Source organism: Phacochoerus africanus, chromosome 4 (genome assembly GCF_016906955.1).
Source record: "Phacochoerus africanus isolate WHEZ1 chromosome 4, ROS_Pafr_v1, whole genome shotgun sequence".
In the NCBI taxonomy this organism is placed as follows: domain Eukaryota; kingdom Metazoa; phylum Chordata; class Mammalia; order Artiodactyla; family Suidae; genus Phacochoerus; species Phacochoerus africanus.
The window spans coordinates 2603829-2620480 of NC_062547.1; the positions used below are offsets into that span (position 1 = coordinate 2603829).

The 16652-nt window shown below is 57.2% G+C and overlaps 1 protein-coding gene across 7 annotated transcripts in view; it reads left to right on the forward strand.

The window, feature by feature from the left end:
* Window positions 1-16652, forward strand: part of SHANK2 (SH3 and multiple ankyrin repeat domains 2) — a 517908-nt gene that overhangs the window by 108500 nt on the left and 392756 nt on the right. For all 7 annotated transcript variants that reach the window (XM_047775007.1, XM_047775012.1, XM_047775005.1 and 4 more), the window contains 2 exons: window positions 6165-6316; window positions 7138-7305. In XM_047775007.1, coding sequence (XP_047630963.1) covers window positions 6165-6316; window positions 7138-7305 — 320 coding nt within the window. The remainder of the gene's footprint in view (window positions 1-6164; window positions 6317-7137; window positions 7306-16652) is intronic.

Below are 16652 nucleotides of genomic sequence, written 5' to 3' on the forward strand. Positions count from 1 at the left end.
TGCCTGGTACTGTCCCGATGGAAACTTCATTGGGCGATGATGAAAGTGGCAGAAAGAAACAGACTTACCCCTGGGGTCTCGCCTTGTCTCCTGTTCTGGTCGGAACCTCTGGGACAAGACGGGTGGAATTTCAAGCCCGGGAAAAAAAAGCGAAACTAACGACTCAAACAAAACTTAGGGCTTTTATTTTGCACAGTCTTCCTACACTTGAAAGCAGCCCAGGTGGGCCAGAAGCAGGGCTGTAATAAAGCAAGAGACATCTTTCAGCCCTTGAAGCGTCGTGATGAGAAGCCGGAAAGAGAATATGCATTGACTGGGCCGCTTTTGCATCTGCGATGAGTCTGGGCTTCATTTATAAGATCCAGCTTTGCCATTCATTTCTGGGCTGATGTTTGTCATCCAGGCTGAGAGGTCCCCACAGCCAGGTTCCTGGGGAGCCCTGCCCAGCTCCCACATGGCCCAATTAGTGGGTTTCTCCGACGCCAGGTCCCTGTCCATTGATGGTGCCCTTTGGTCCACAGCCTGCTGTCCTGTCATAGCCCCTGAGGGAGTCCTGATGGGAAACTCTCCAGAAATAGCAGCACCTTGGGGAACACAGACCTGGGACCCTGAGAACATCCATCTGCAGGGGGTCCGAGATGCACAAGTGACCCACTGCTGTGGGGTCAGCCCGAGGGCCGAGGAGCCAGCGGCTCCGGAGATGTCTGGGGGCTTCTGGCCTTTGGGGTGCATTCCTTGATACAAAGACGTCTTTTTTTTTTTTTTTTTCAGGACCACACCCGAGGCATATGGAAGTTCCCAGGCTAGGAGATGAATCTGAGCTATAGGTGCTGCCCTCCACCACAGCCACAGCCACGCGGGATCCGAGCCGCATCCGCGACCTACACCGCAGCTCATGGCCACACCAGATCCTTAACCCACGGAGCGAGGCCAGGGATCCGACGCCCACCTCGTGGGTCCTAGCTGTGTTCGTTACTGCTGCGCCCTGATAGGAACTCCTCTTTGTGCTTTCTTGACGGTATATTTTGATGCGGAAGAGTTTTAAATTTCGATAACATCTCTCTATTTTTTCTTTTGTCGCTTGCGTTTTGGGTTTCATATGTAAAAAATAGCGCCTAAGCCAATGTCATGAGGATTTGAGCTTATGTGGAAGTCCGGTTGACCCAGCACCACTTGTTTAAAAGACTCTTTGTTTCCCTGTGGTCCTACGGACTTGTAAATAAAGAGACAGACCCTCGGGGGGGCGGGGGGGGGGGACGCATCACCATTTTTCTTGGTTCACTTGTTACCAATCAGACACCTGATAAAGTGGAAGCACAGCGCCTTAGGTCCCCGTGTTGGGACTCGCTGTCTGTAAGTTACCTGAGCATCTCGTGAGACTGTCCACCTTGATTCTGTCGCTCTTGTGCTGGGGCCAAGATTTTGCATGTCTTTCTTTCTTTTTTCCTTTTTAGGGCCGCACCTGCGGCATATGGAGGTTCCCAGGCTAGGGGTCGAATCGGAGCTGGAGCTGCCGGCCTACACCGCTGTCACAGCCCGGCCTCACCAGATCTGAGCTGCATCCACGGCCTCCGCTGTAGCTTGTGGCAATGCCAGATCCTTAATCCACTGAGCGAAGCCAGGGATCCAACCCCCATCCTCACAGAGACCACATCAGGTCCTTAACCCACGGAGCCTCAACGGACACTCCCGATTTTGTATTTCTAACCACGTGCCGCCATCCACAGAATGCATTTGAATTAGCGGGTGGTTAGAGCAGTGGTTCTCAAACTCGGCTGCGTGTTAAACACCGCTCAGGGACGTTGTCACAACGCTAATCCTGGGGTCACGCTCCACACCCATGAAATGGGTGTCTGAGGGTGGGGCCGCGGGGTGTCACTGTGCCGTCAAGGTTTCGAGGCAGTGTCTTCCAGCAAAGCGAGCCCCTCGGACCTCCGGGGTCACTCTTAGCAGAGCAGGGCCTCAGCCCTTCTGGGAATGGAGCCCGAGCACCCTGTGCATTAAGCAGCTCCGTGCCTGAGTCACAGGGGCCGAAGTCTGAGAAGCACGGTTCTGGGTCATGAGGAAGAAAAATCCCCAAACCCCCGTTTCTTCTCACTGGACCCTGGGAATTTTGAGGTTTGGCTGAGGTCACTGGAGGGTTTAGCAAGTCCGGTCACAAATGGCTTTTGCTGGAGTTTCCGTCGTGGCTCGGGGAAACCAATCTGACTAGTATCCATGAGGACGCAGGTTCAATTCCTGTCCTTGCTTCAGTGGGTTAAGGATCCAGCATTGCTGTGAGCTGTGGTGCAGGCCGGCAGCTACAGCTCTGACTCATACTCTACCCTGGGACCCTCCATATGCCGCGGGTGCAGCCCTATTCAAAACAAAACAAAACAAGGACAAATGGCTTTTGCTGACCTTCCCGGTCTGAAAAGTTTCCTGGGTCGCTGTCCAGAGCCCTGCATTTTGGATGTCGTGTTTTAGAGCTGCGTATTTGAATCCGATGGACTGTGAGGGTGTGTTTATGTGAGTGAAGACAGGAGCCCCGATTCTGCAGTGACACTGGCCTCTCGGGTGTCTCATGGGGGCTCTATTTCCAGATGAAGCTGAAGCAATGATTCTACCTGTGCTGTCACCGTGGGTCCTTTGCCCCCTCAGGCGACGTCTGTTTAAAGTCACGGCCTTCTGTGGGCTGAGCCAGGGCTCAGACTGGGGAAGCCGCACCGCATGGGGTTCAGGGCTTCTGCAAGAGCTGAGCCCAGACTGGAACTCGAAGGAAGGTTCCAGCCCCAGAGCCAGGCCCTTCCCAGCTGGGTCTGGGGTGAGCCGGACAGGTGCAGGGGGTGGGAGGGGGTCATCTCTCAATTAGGAGTAATGCAGGGATGGGCTTTATATTCAGTTGCGGGTTAATTATTTACTGAGATAAACAGAGTGCACGGTGTGTGCTGCCTTGTTCAAGCTTGAGCTCAAATGGTAAAATCCCTTCTGTTTAACTAATCTCTGTCTGCGCGTAGGTTCGAATCTCTGTCTGTCTGTCCTCCTATCCACCCTCTCCCTCCCTCCCGTCCGCTCTCATGTCTACTTCCCCATCACTCTGTCTATCTGAGGGTCCGTCTGTCTGGTAATAGCTTAGGGAGGCTTGCCCCCTTCTCCCCCGGAACAGCCACGCTCCCCAGCATAGGGCAGAGCGCTGAGGAGGTCTGCAGGTGCTTAATTATCTCACCCGGCCTGCATGCTCGGTGCACCGGCTCTTGCTAAGAAAGAACGTCACATGGGGTCGTGCTGGAGGTCACCCAGCCTTCTGGTAGCGGAGTTGGGCTGCGCTGTCTCTGTGGCTCCCCCGGTCTTTCTCGGACCTGGGCTGGCGCACACTCCCAGCTGCAGGGGGTGGCCGCTGTCCCACCCCCGCATAGCCTCCTGCCACCTGCCCTCCTGCCTCCTCCAAGAGGACAGACCTGAAGCCACGTCGCGAGTGCCCTCCTGCCGCGCTTCTAGGGACCTCCCATCCTCCCACCCGAAAGCCTTCTTTTCAAAGTGCGTCCTGGTCACTCCCGGAGCCAGAGCGCCTCCAGGCAGTTCCCAGGTCAAAGGGAATTCGGTCTTCAAAGTCCTCTGCAAAGATGAGAGGGACTGGTCCACGCTTGAGGTTGTGCTTGTGTATTTTTTAAAAAACTGAAGAAATTTCGAAATGCAAAAGCAGAGAAGGATTTTCAAGGCGCCCCGGTGCCGGTGCTGGTCACTTTGCAGCGCGCGTTGGAGGGATCGCACGGTACCCGGCTGCGCAGACGGGGCGGCCCCACCCGGACACCGGTGTGCAGCTGCCTGAGGGGCATCTTCTGGGTGCGGTCCCAGCCCCCCACATGGGGTCTCATTGGACGCCCTCTTCCTGAACCTGAGCTCCAAGCCGGGGGTTCTTCTGACCTTGTCAGGGTGGATCCTGGCTGGGTCTGACGTAGTAAGGCTGTCTGTTGTTGGAAGAGGGCCTCTGGAACCTTCCAGAAGCAACACCTGTCACTCAGTGCCCCCGGATGTCCAAGGGGTGGCGGTCCTGCCTCGTTCATGAGACGCAGCCCGTCCACCTGCTCACGTGGCCAGAGCCGGCCTGAGGGTCTATGATACCCAACTGCGCCGTGCCCCGCCACCTCTGAGACCGCGTTCTCATTGTACGGTGATGCTGAGGTCGTCAGGGTATGAAAATAGTGCTGCGTAAACACTTTGGACCCCTTGCTTTTTCACTGGCCACGTGCAGATGGCCAGATCAGAAAGAAAAACTAGAATCGTTTGGAAGGCTGACCTTGCCCGAGAAGCCATCAGCCCCAATGTGCGCTGACATCAAACTCCAGGAGCTGCTGGAAGAACTTGACGTTGGAGGGTGGTGGCTGGCAGCTCCTGACGGCCCCCATCCTTGACGCCCTCCTCGGGTCTCCCTCACCCACCACCCTCCTGCAGTGTCCCTTCCATGCCAGGACCCAGGCCCCACCCCGTCTCCCCTGGGCAAGAGGCTCTCTCTGGGTTTGCTTCTCGTCTGCCCCATCTCACGTCTCTGCCCGTGTTCCCCGCTGGCCTTGCCTCCCAAACAACCCATCCTGTGTCACACTTTCCTGGCCTTTGTCTTCTGCCTGAGGCATGTCCACGTTCATACCGTGGTCCCTTAGTTGTCCCAGAAAACTCCGAATTTCTAACCTCCTTGCATGAGAACGTGGCTCTGGCAGGCACCCTGCAGAGTGCGGCAGAGGCACTCGTGAGCCCCGTTTCATTTCTCTAGGGAGAGAACTATAAACTGCGTCTTACACAGGGAGTTCCTGTTGTGGCGCAGCAGAAATGGATTCGACTGGGAACCATAAGTTTGCAGGTTCGATCCCTGGCCTCATTAAGTGGGTTAAGGATCTGGCATTGCCGTGAGCTGGGGTGTAGGTCAGAGATGTGGCTCAGATCCTGCGTTGCTGTGGCTGTGGTGTAGGCCGGTGGCTGTAGCTCCGATTGGACTCCTGGCTTGGGAACTTCCATGTGCCGCGCGCATGGCCCTAAAAAGCAAAAGCAAAACCAAAACAAACCAAACTGCATCTTACACAGACTCCCGGGGGGTCTGCCTACTCCAGACCCGTTACCAGGAGCAGCTAAAGCCCCACATCTCACCACGAAAGTCAAGGCACCGAGGGATTCCAAGAGCAAATTTTAAAAGCGCTCGAGCCATGCCCATGTATGGATAAATAAATGTAGGAATTAAAAATGGATGGGAGTCATCTAAATTCGTAATGAAGTTGCCTTTTCTGGGGAGGGAAGGTGGGGTGACCGCCATGGGTGGTCAGAGGGAACTTGGCCCCAGGAAAGACACCCCAGTTCTCTCACTCGCGCAATGTGCTTGAAGACAGAACCACTCGGCATTCGCTATTCGCGTTTCTGGGTCGTGATGCTCCTTCCTGTCTCTGTGCTCTAAGAGCCTCTCCAACGAGCCACATCAGAGTAACACGCTCTGCTCGACGGGGATGGCGGGCGTGCGAGGGCAGCTGAGGGAGAGCGGAGGTGTCTGAGGGCGAGACCGACAGCCACCTGCAGACGGGTCCAGGGCCGTCGGTGCCTTGTCCCCACCCCCTGGGCGTCTGCTCCACCTCCTCAGTGGGTCCTGCCTTGCGCCGGCCCCAGCCCATCACAGTGACTGCCCGGGGTCCCTGCTCGCCCAGGTGGAGAGATCCCTACGGGGCGTGACTCTGGGTCTTGTTTATGTTACACTCCAGCAGCTCAACCTCTGGCATCTACCAAGGTACCCACAGGTGTCGTGAAATGAAATGAGGTGAGGCAGGCGTCTGCCTTTCTGTTCTGTAGTGGCAACCTTGACACATCCTCCTCCTGCAGGGAGTGTTGGCTGGGGCTGCAGGATGCTGTGTGCTCAGGGCAGCGGCAGCAGGGGTGGCGTCTTGGACTCAGAGCCCAGAGGCGATGACGTTGAGCCCTGGCTCCGTCCCCACATCACTGCCATCATCACTAGGGTTGCCAGAGCCATGCTAATTGCGGTCAGCAGGTGGCTGGGAGCCCTGATGCCCTGGGGGTCAGTTGTCAAGCTCAATTTGGAACGTTTGAACTTGGCTAAGTGTGTGTGTGTGTGTGTGTGCCGGGGGGGTTGATGGGACCTGGTTGCTTTTCCCCAAGAGCTGCTTCTAACATGCGTGCATTTGGTCTCCTAGAGACTCCCCTGACCTTGGCCGCACAGCTGGACGACCCCGTGGAGGTGATCAAAGCCCTCAGAAACGGCGGGGCCCACCTGGACTTCCGAGCCAAAGATGGCATGACAGCGCTGCACAAAGCCGCCCGAGCCAGGAACCTGATGGCTCTGAAGGTACACACGGGCCCTGCCTCACACAGTGATGTCTCCTCGTCCTATCCCTGCGTCTGCCCTGTCCCCCTTCCCCACCCACAGCGGCCACCTGAGGGCGCCCCAGATCCGGTTCCAAAGGGAGCTTGAACGCGCCGTCTTGTCCCCCTCCCTCTCCTTGCTGTAGTCGCTCTTAGAATCTGGTTCACGTGAGGTCGTCTTCCCTCTGTCTCTGCCAAGGGGATGTATGTGCAGCTGAAACCCACCTCCCTCCACGGGCCCCTGGGCTCATCTCTGCCGCTGCCGCCCGGAACACTGGGAGCGGAGGCTCCGGCGTGGACCCCACCCCCACCCCACCTTCCCCCGCCCACCCAACTCCAGTGTGCCCTTCCTGCCCTGTCTCTGTACCCGTGGAGCACCGCACAGCAGGGCGCATGCCCCAAACCCGCTTTCTGCCAGGGCCCTGGTGAGGAAGGGAGGGGACCCGGTGCTGTGGCAGTGGCCCCCAAGGTGGTACTTCTCTGTAAAGTCATGGATTTCTCAACCTCTTGGCAGCGGCGCTCACCAGCTGGCTCCCGCGGAAATCTGTGTTGGGGATGAGGCTTGCTCGTTTCCCCACCTTCAGGATGCACACGTGATGGCTTACACTGTACTTTTACGTGCAAAATAATACACCTTTTTCCTGCAAATGTTGCCGTCCCCGTAATGTTCTCCCTTGGTCCAGCAGGGCAGAAGGAGGCAGTGCCGGAGCGCCACGTGTACAGAAGGCCTCCGGGTCTGCCAGTCGTGTAAGCTCGTGTGCATGCCTGGCACCAGGTGGCACAACGTTTGGTGTTTTTTTTCAGACCCTCCTGGAGCTGGGAGCGTCCCCCGATTACAAGGACAGTTACGGCCTGACGCCGCTGTATCACACTGCTGTCGTCGGGGGCGACCCCTGCTGCTGTGAGCTGCTGCTCCACGAGCACGCGGCCGTGAGCTGCAAGGATGAGAACGGCTGGCACGAGATCCACCAGGTGCGCGGGGCTCGCCCCTCCCCCGCTACCCCGATGGGCAGGGCTAGGGCGGTGGCTCTAGATGCCCACCGTCCCAGGCACTCCGATAGAGCATGGGACCAGGTGCTTTCTGCGCACAGGGGCCCCAGCGCGGGGCCCAGTCCCCCTGGCCAAGGCGCGGGTTTCTCAGGTGCCCCCTGCAGTGGGGTTGGGAGAGTGTTGGCGGCAGTTGGGTAGAAGCCGAATCCACCTTCGGGGCCGATGATGAGGAGTCTTTAATGGGCGACAGCAGGGAGAGGAGACGGACTTCCTGGAAGCAGGGAGGGCGAGGCCAGGAGGAGGCAGCCTGGCGGCCGCTGTCACAAAGGAATTCCCTCGGAGAAGGAGAACCCCGCCGCTCTTCCTCCTGCACTCCCATTGGCTGAGCCCCGCCAGAGCCAGCCAATCAGGGAGCCCCCTGATGCAGGCCTGGCAGTCAGGGTCTCCCCGTGGAGGAGGGTGGACCTGGGAGAACAGACGGGGTCTCCACCCAGGCGGTCAAGGGAAGAGGCTCTGACAGTCTCTTGCTCGGTGTTTATGTTTCCGTGACTTTCCTTGCCTCTCGCGCCATGTGTCCAGTTTCACACATACGAGTGTGTATTTCTGTTCCCCCTGGTGTTTTCCGTTGGCGGGGTGGCCCGGCCTGGACCCTGCCTTCGATGTAGCCTCAGATCCGCCCAGAGACGCGCGCCTGCTTCCGCAGGGGACAGTCATTCTTAGGGTGGAGTTGCCACCTGTTCCACTGGAAACTTATTACTAGGCTCTTGGCTGCTTTTCACGTTGCTGCTCCCGAAGTGAGCAACAAGCTAGGGACCTTGTGTACAGGCACCTTCGAATAGCTGGGGCATGTCTTGGGGAGAGAATTTGGGGCCCGGGCGTGAGGCTGGGATTTTTCAGCAGCGGCCAGATGCGCCCCCTGGGGGCGGCACCAGCCTGCACCCTTCCAGGGCCGCTGAAACAGGGAGGCAAAAATCGGTTGGAGAATGAAGACTTGCCAGCCCGGATTTCGCGTTGGCAGATCCCATGTTCTGTGATGCTGTCTTTTGGGTTCAGATTCGTCTTGTGAAAACATGGTGTTCCCAGGGGAGGCATGGGCCGTGGAGTGGTGTCATTTGCTCTGAGAGGAGGCACGTGTGTCTCTCAGCAGAGGGCAGGGTCAGTTACGGGGGAGTGAGGTTGCAAAGGGCCTGAAAGTGGGGGACGATGGGCAGAGCTGAAGTGCGGGTGCCCAGGCTCTGGACATCCACCACCACCACCAGCCACCTGGCTGTGGGCCTCACCCATCAGGGGGCTCTGGGGGTCTGCCTCCTTTAACTCAGCCCAGCCAACAGGTGCTGGGACCCCAGTAGGCCTGGGCCCGAGACCCTGACTGTCACGGGTACTCAGCTTCCCATAACTGCTCGTGATCTGTGGCTTCGGGTTCCAGGTGGCCACTGTGAGCTGCTTAGCCAAGGCCCCCGGCATTGCAGCCACACTGCAGGCCCACCCCCACCTGCTGGCACAGGTGTCCCTTCCTGTGTGCAGCACTTGCCAGGCTCCCTCAGTGTCTGGGACACCAAGCCCAGAGGTGACCAGAAACGGCCTGTCCTGTGGGCTTTAGGTCCTGAGGGGGAGCCATCGGGAGACAAAGACGCCCGCGTCTGTGGGTTCATGCCCATGTGTGGAGCAGCCTTGGCCATGGTGCTCTCTGGGTTCAGGCAGTGACCGGGTTGGGGCAGGGCAGGGTGCCCCTGCTCAGCTCTGCCCGTGGCTGCTCTTGGCCGTCAGCTCCGCCACGATCATTAAAGGGCCACGGCTGTCGCCATACCTGGGCTCACTGAGGATGTGAAAGAGAAGAGTTTCAGTCTCCACCAGCGCCTCCCGAGGGGGAGTCCCAGCCCTGCCCTCCCCAGGGGACCTGTACGGAAGGGGGAGGTGCAGGACCACGAGGGCCGCATGCCCAGGCGCAGCCCCCCGGGGCCAGTGCGGAGGACCGGAGTGCCCGTCCGCCTCAGGACCCTCAGGGTCTCTGCATAACAGCTGCTGGGCCAGGGTGCGAGGCCGAGTCTGAGAGGACAGGGACAAGGCGGCTGTCCCCCCGGCCCATTCCCCGGGCCCCTCCAACGGAAGAGCACGTCTCATGTTCCAGGGCATGATGCCTGGGAGATAGCCCCCCCACCTCTGGGAAAGAAGTGTCCAGGGTGCAGAGACTTTTAATTTTAGTTCTTTGATGCCTGAGACCCCTCCACAGAGGTGACAGGGGCCAACTGTGTACAGGGCCTGGGCGCCAGACCGTCCTCCGTGGAAACACCTGCATTGTATTTTTTTTCTAGAGTTGTCCGCCCTTCGGACATTGTAACTTTGGCTGTTTGACCGAGTTTTTTGCCCTTTGACCTCCTCCAAAAAATGTGAAGTCAGGTTAAAATGCCCTTCAATTGGGATTTGAAAGGGATGCAGGGAGAAGGGTTTGCCCCAAACGCTTAAGTGGCATTTGGGCAGCGTCTGAGACCCCGGGGGCTATGGGGCCTGGACCACTGCAGGCACAGGGCCGGCGTCCTGGGTGATGGCGCAGAGACCTCAGCCCTTCGCTGACACAGATGGAAGTTTTATCGGCTCATTTTGGATGAATCCCGAGGGCCGCTGTGTTCCCACATGCTGGGCATCTGCTCCTAAGCCCGTCTGTTAAAACTTAGGTTTTTCTACTAGTGAGGCCTGGTGAGACCAACCCTGGTGAGGCTGTCAGTGGGAAGACCCCAGGAGGAGGGGGCTGGCCACGTGGGGGAGGCAAAGGCGGGGGTGTGTGCAGGACACTTTCCTGTGGTTTTCGAGGGCAGGAAGCAGGTTGAGTCACGGCCGTGGCTGGGGCTGCCTGGTTGTCTGGGACTTGACCCTGGGGGTCAGGACAGGGTGGGAGCCCCTGAGCATGGGAGCTGAGAGCTGAGGGGTCCAGGAGGACTCTGCATGGTGGGCTCCCGTTTGAAGCTGTGCTCATGGCGGGATCCTTTTCCATTGCAGGGAATCAGCTCTCTGCGGCAGGGCAGCCCCTCCTGTGCCAGCAGGACCCCTGATACCAGAGCATCAGAAACACAGAACACAAGAAAAATCCCCCTGTGTCTCTGGGCAGGGCAGCTCCAGGCTCCCAACCTTGGCGAGTCCTCTGGGCTCCGTTTCCCCCTCCCCTCACCCCCTCCCGCCTCAACCAGGCCAACATCTCACCCCGTTTCTCATAGGGGTGACCTCAGACTCCCTCATCTAATCCAGGTGACAGTCGTGGCCACCTCACCTGCCTCTTGGGACAGCCTCGGGATGGAGGGTGACCAGGTGTGTTGGGGCCTGGGGGGTACTTTCTGCAGTGCCAGTTCTGTGTGGTGAATTCAGCCCCTGAGACCCCCTGTGCGGACTCTGAGCACCCAGCACCAAAACCCCTCAACCTCCGGGGCCTCCGCCCCCGCGGGGGGCACCGCATGTGGAGCCTGTAGGCTTCAAACCAGTTGTCCTGTCCTGCTTCCCAAGTCAGACGTCAGGGTCCGGCCACCGCCCTCTAGTGGCCGGTTTTTTTTTCTCGAAAGTCCAGCGGAAGCACCTGCCGTCCTCCCCAGCGCTGCTGCGTCGGGCAGATGCAGGGGCTTAGTGAGGAACCTGGAACAGGGCTGCCCCCCACCCCATTATCCTCTCCGTCAGGACTCACAGTCACCCAGCAAACGCTGTCCCCACCATCTTTTCACGCCCCTCCAGCCCCCCTCGCAGACACCTGCTGGTCTCCAAGTGAGCCGTGCCCCGAAGGGGTGAGTGACCTGCCCGAGGCCACAGGCCGGCACTGCCGGGCTCACTTCCAGCGCAGCTCCTACCAGGAGCCTGCATCATTGTCCGGCCTCCAGGGCGTTCAGGCAGAGGCCGCCCCTCAGATGACAGGCACTTGTGGCAGAAGGAGGCAGATAGAGGGTCGACGAGGTTGCATCGCCCAGATCCTGGCCCTGCCCTCTTGGAGAAGCACCTCGGAGTTTCTGGGTCTACGGCCCCCTTGGTGTGGCCCGACAGCTCTGTCCCAGCCACTGGCGCCCCATCCTCCCAGGGATCCCCAGCGCCCGTGGCCAGGCCCGCTCACAGCTGCGCAGGCGGGAGGCGGCTTGCGCTGCTTTCTGGGGCCTTGCCTGAGGCTGGTGTTTAATTGCTTCGGGAGGCTTTCAGATCAGCCCCCAGGCCCTGCGGTTGGAGGTGCCGCCCCCTGCAGGCTGACTTTGGAATAGCGCTCTTTTGAACAGCTCTCTGCAAGCCGTGTTAAATTTATGTGTTCCCCTAAATTTTTTTTTCATTACAAAAGACATAACCTGCTCAACATGGGATTCTTTGAAAATATGAAGAAGCATGAGGAAATAAGTGAAAAACACCCAAATGCATTCCCACAGCCCAGGAACATGGTGGGTCAGGTGAGGGGGCATTCACCTGTGTGCCTAGCACCCTAGCTCCCACCTGAGGAGCGGTGGGTTTGGCCGTCTCAGGACTCCAGAATGTGTTACTGGTGAGGCCAAGGGCCCTAGAGAGGATGGCCATCCCTAGTGAGAGGACAGTGCTTGGTGAAGGAGCTGGCCCCAGCTTTCTGCACCTTGTGCCCTTGGGACTGGCCCATGTGGGGGCGGGGGGCGCATCGTGGGCCCTTCCTCTTTCCCAGATTCTATCTGATTCTATTGGGGGGGTAGGTGGGATTCCCCCTCCTGCTGTGGGTAGAGTGTATTCCGGCCGAAGTGTCAACACAGCCTGGGGTTGCAAAACGCAACCCTCAATGTGGCCTGAGTCCCCTGAGGCTCAGAGGTACCCTCTCGGAGCTTCCTTGCGAATCTCTAAAGAGTGATCATTCGTAGAGCTCTGCAGATAGTTAAATGATGCACTGACTGCAGCGCCTGGCCTCTAGGAAACGCTCAATAAATGCCGGCCACACCCCTACCGTCATCGCCATCTGGCCACGCCTCCATTCTCACCATCGTCATCTCACCACACCCCCAGCCTCTCACCTGGCCTCGTCGCCATCCTCACCATCCTCGTCATTATCATGTGACCACACCCCTGGCCTCACTATCGTCTGGCCACGCCCCCGCCTCGTCATCATCTTCTGGCCACGCCCCCACCACCGTCTCATTATCCTTTGGCCACGCCCCCATCATCACTGTCATCCTCCTCCCCCTCCTCAGGCCCTGTCTGGCTTTGTCTCTAAGAAATGATACTTGAAGTTCCCGTCGTAGCTCAGCGGTAAACGAATCCGACTAGGAACCATGAGGTTTCGGGTTTGATCCCTGGCCTCGCTCTGTGGGTTAAGGATCCGGCGGCGTTGCCGTGAGCTGGGGTGTGGGTCGCAGACATGGCTCGGATCCCATGTTGCTGTGGCTGTGGCGCAGGCCGGCGGCTACAGCTCCGATTAGACCCCTAGCCTGGGAACCTCCATATGCCGCGGGATCGACCCTTGAAAAGGCAAAAAAAAAAAAAAAAAAGGAAAAAGAAAAAAGAAATGATACTTGACAGAGAGCAACGTCACCAATTTGCTCACAGGCCTTCACGTAGGTCTCATTTGATTTCTGCGGCAATTTTGTAGAGGACTTTTTTTTTGTCTTTTGTCTTTTTTGTTGTTGTTGTTGTTGTTGTTGCTATTTCTTGGGCCGCTCCCGAGGCATATGGAGGTTCCCAGGCTAGGGGTCGAATCAGAGCCGTAGCCACCAGCCTACGCCAGAGCCTCAGCAACGCGGGATCCGAGCCGTGTCTGCAACCTACACCACAGCTCACGGCAACGCGGGATCGTTAACCCACTGAGCAAGCACAGGGACCGAACCCGCAACCTCATGGTTCCCAGTCGGATTCGCCAACCACTGCGCCACGACGGGAACTCCTGTAGAGTACATTTTTATCATTTGGTCTTAATTTTGTTAGTAGCTGCTGTTTCATTTTCAAATGAGGAGTTTTAACCTTAAGGAGATTACGGTTTGGGGCCACTGTTCCTTCCCCTCCCTCTCTCACCCGGCCCACCTCCGCTCACCGTCCACCGTCAGCCCTGGGTCCAAGTCCTTGGTGGTTTCCCTGACGCCACAGTCAGGGGACAGGCCTCTGGGAGGTTCCCTGCTGGCGCTCACAGCAGGGTGTGAGGTCTTTGGGGGTGCTGCCGCTGACTGTTCTGCTGTCGTATCTCCAGTTCGTGTTATAACACACATGCTGTAGGAGAAGTGCCTTAAGTGTGATGCGGACTTAAATAATTTTGCTCGTGGCACAGAACCACGCAGAAGCATTTGCAGTGCAGTGAACTCCCCATTGCTCTAACTGCATTGCACAACCTCAGGGGGCGCTGTTTCACTGGCTGTAAATGCAGGCTTGGAGATTTATTACAACAGGTGTCCAGCAGGTGGCAGTGATGTGCTTGAAGGGAGGAGCACCCTGTCCCCTAATTGTTACCAGTGATGGGGAGACACTCAGCCTACGTGGGTGAATCCCAAATCTCAAATCCCAGATTTTGTAGGGAAGCTCCTCCAAATACACATGCCCGGGAGATCTGCAGGCAATAGGTATGGATTTTCCAGGCGTGTCTCAGAAGAAATGAGATGCTGCAGGTGTGGAAGGGGGTGCTGTGTTGTTTTATATTCTCCTTTCTCTCTGACCTCTGTCAACCCTTTTAATCTGTCTCTCCAGGGCCAGAAAGCACAGCCCTCTTTTCAAAAAAAGGGAAGGCACTCTCCTGTGGCTCCGCAGCTTAAGGACCTAACATTGTCTCTGTGCGGATGTGGGTCCCATCCCTGGCCGCGCTCCATGGGTGAAGGATCCGGCGTTGTCACAAGCTGCAGCATAGGTCCCAGATGTGGCTCAGATCCCGTGTTGCCATGGCTGTGGTGTAGGGTGGCAGTGGCAGCTCCGATAGGACCCCTAGCCTGGGAACTTCCGTATGCCACAGGGTGGGGCTGTAAAAAAATGTATCTTGGCAGGGGATAAATTCTTACTCTGGTAAGCTTTGGGGTCTGTGTGTCAGGCGAGTACTAATTTCTTTCTTTCTTTTTTTTTTTTTTAATTGTGCATGACTCTTTCCATTTCACCCTTACGGAAGAGTCGCAAGAAGAGTGCACAGACTTCCCATCTCCCGGTCCCTCGGGGACCACGTCGGAGCTTCACCCATTGTCCCCGTAATGGCCCTGGGAGTAAAAGGGTCCGTTTGGGACCCTGTGGGAGCCCTTTCATCCGGGAGGGTTCATCAGTCTTTCTCTCGGTTCTCCCAAGGGGACTCTCCTGAAGCCTGCAGGGCGGTCATTTTGGAGACTGTCCCCAGTTTGGGTTTGCCCGGTGTTTCCGATAGTGACAGGCAGGATGTGGCTCTTGCCAGGACTCGCGGAGACAGGTGTGTTCCCGGCCACGCGTCCTGTCAGCCGACTCGCCTTTTAGGGTGATATTGACCTTGGCCACCTGATCAGGTGAAATCTGCCAGGTGTTTCGCCGTAGTTTCTGCCTCCTTTCGTAGTTAGTGTGCTGTGAGAGCTTTCGACTATTTAGAAAACCCTCGTCCCATCCTCCTCTTGCTTTCTTCTGAAGATTCCAACACATATGTAATAAACTTCATGTGACAAAACGGATGCGAGTTTTAGCAGCCTGGGTATTTCTTGCCTGAATTAAACAATTAATTGCTAGACGGAGATTTGTGACTCCCAGCCTTGTTTCTCCCACTAATGAGTTGGCTTTCTGTTATCAGGAAAAGCCTTTTTTTTTTTTTCTTCTTGTTTATTTAGGCATTTATTTACAGCAGTGTGGTTTTGTGAGTTTCTAGTTTCTGTTTCTACAACAGGTGATGCTCCGTTCACGTTGTCTCGCTTCAGGTCGGTGGGAGCCCCTGCAGAAGGGCCTCTTTGTCCTGTGGACACACCCCCGTCCTTTTTTGAGCACTCTCTTTCCTTCTGCTCGACAAAGGATTCCACGCTCCTCTGGTTCTTTTCCTGCCTCAGCCCTGGGATCAGCCATTTCTGTAAGGAGCCCATTTCTGTAAGGTGTGTTTGAGAATAGAGTGGTACCTAGAGCCCAAGAGCCGGGTATGAAGTGTGCTCACTGGCCCGGGGCTGCTGCCACTCCCAGGCCCCCTCAGCAGCGGCGGGAGTTCGGAACCTGTTTCCGTGTCTGCCCAGGTGTGCACACACATTTTCTTTCTTTTGTGGGATGGTGGGAGATTTTATTTCTGTTTCGGCGCGTGTCTGAATTTTCTGGTTTTGTTTGTTTTCCAGCAGTAGACTTGGGGGAGGAGGGTGGGATGGAAGGAAATCCTGGAGGGGGGTCCGTTCCCAGACCGTCTGGAGGGAACGACTCTATTTACTCTCTTCGGGCTGATCGTGTGGTGACCCTTGGTGAGGACAGGGTGACACCATCCCGGTGATGTGACATAAAGCCTCACAACTTCAGATGAGCCAAGGGAAGGGGGATGATGAATCTGGACTGACTGCTACATGTTTTCACACTAACACAGCTCCCTTATCGACTATAGGACAATGAAATTTAAGGGAACAGAGTCTAGCCTCCTGGAAGTCCTTTGCAGAGAGCGCATGAGCCAGGGGTCCTTCCTGTCATGGAATAAAAATGCCAACTCAGACTCTGGTTTAAGGGGAAAGTTAAAATCATGCCTCAGCTTAGGTCCTGACAAGCCCAGGCATAGTCGTAGCTGAGCAGGGATCCCAGGGGTCACGGTGGCCGGGTGTGTGTGGGTGTGTGTGTGTGTGTGGGTGTGTGTGTGTGGGTGTGTGTGGGTGTGTGTGTGATGTTTTTCTCCTCCCCTTGGCTCCCAAGCTGCCTTTCCTCTGTAGCTCTGGGCTTCTGTGACTTTTTTGCCCGCCATCCTGAAGGCTGGAGAGAACTTCATTTTCTCAGTCGTTTTGCCAAATGTGCCAGCCTCAGCCTTGGTCGAACGGGTGTCCCCAGCCCGCCCCTGCAGCCAGGAGAGAGAACGTTCCATGTCCACTGCGGGACAGGGGTGGGGCCGGCCCCCTGACTTCCAAGAGTGGGGTCGAGTGGCCCCAAAGGCAGAGACAGGTGCTGCCACCACCAGAAGGGAAGGTGGCGGCAGGCAGGTAAACGGAAACGTTTCTACAGAAATGATCTGTCCTGGCTCAGCGGAAATGAATCTGACTAGCATCCATGAGGACGCAGGTTCGATCCCTGCCTCGCTCCGTGGGTTGGGGATCTGGCGTTGCCGTGAGCTGTGGTGTAGGTCGCAGACGCGGCTCGGATCCCGCGTTGCTGTGGCTCTGGTGTAGGCCGGTGGCCACAGCTCCAATTTGACCCCTAGCCTGGGAACCTCCATATGCCACAGGAGCGGCCCAAGAAATAGCAAAAAAAAAAAAAAAAAA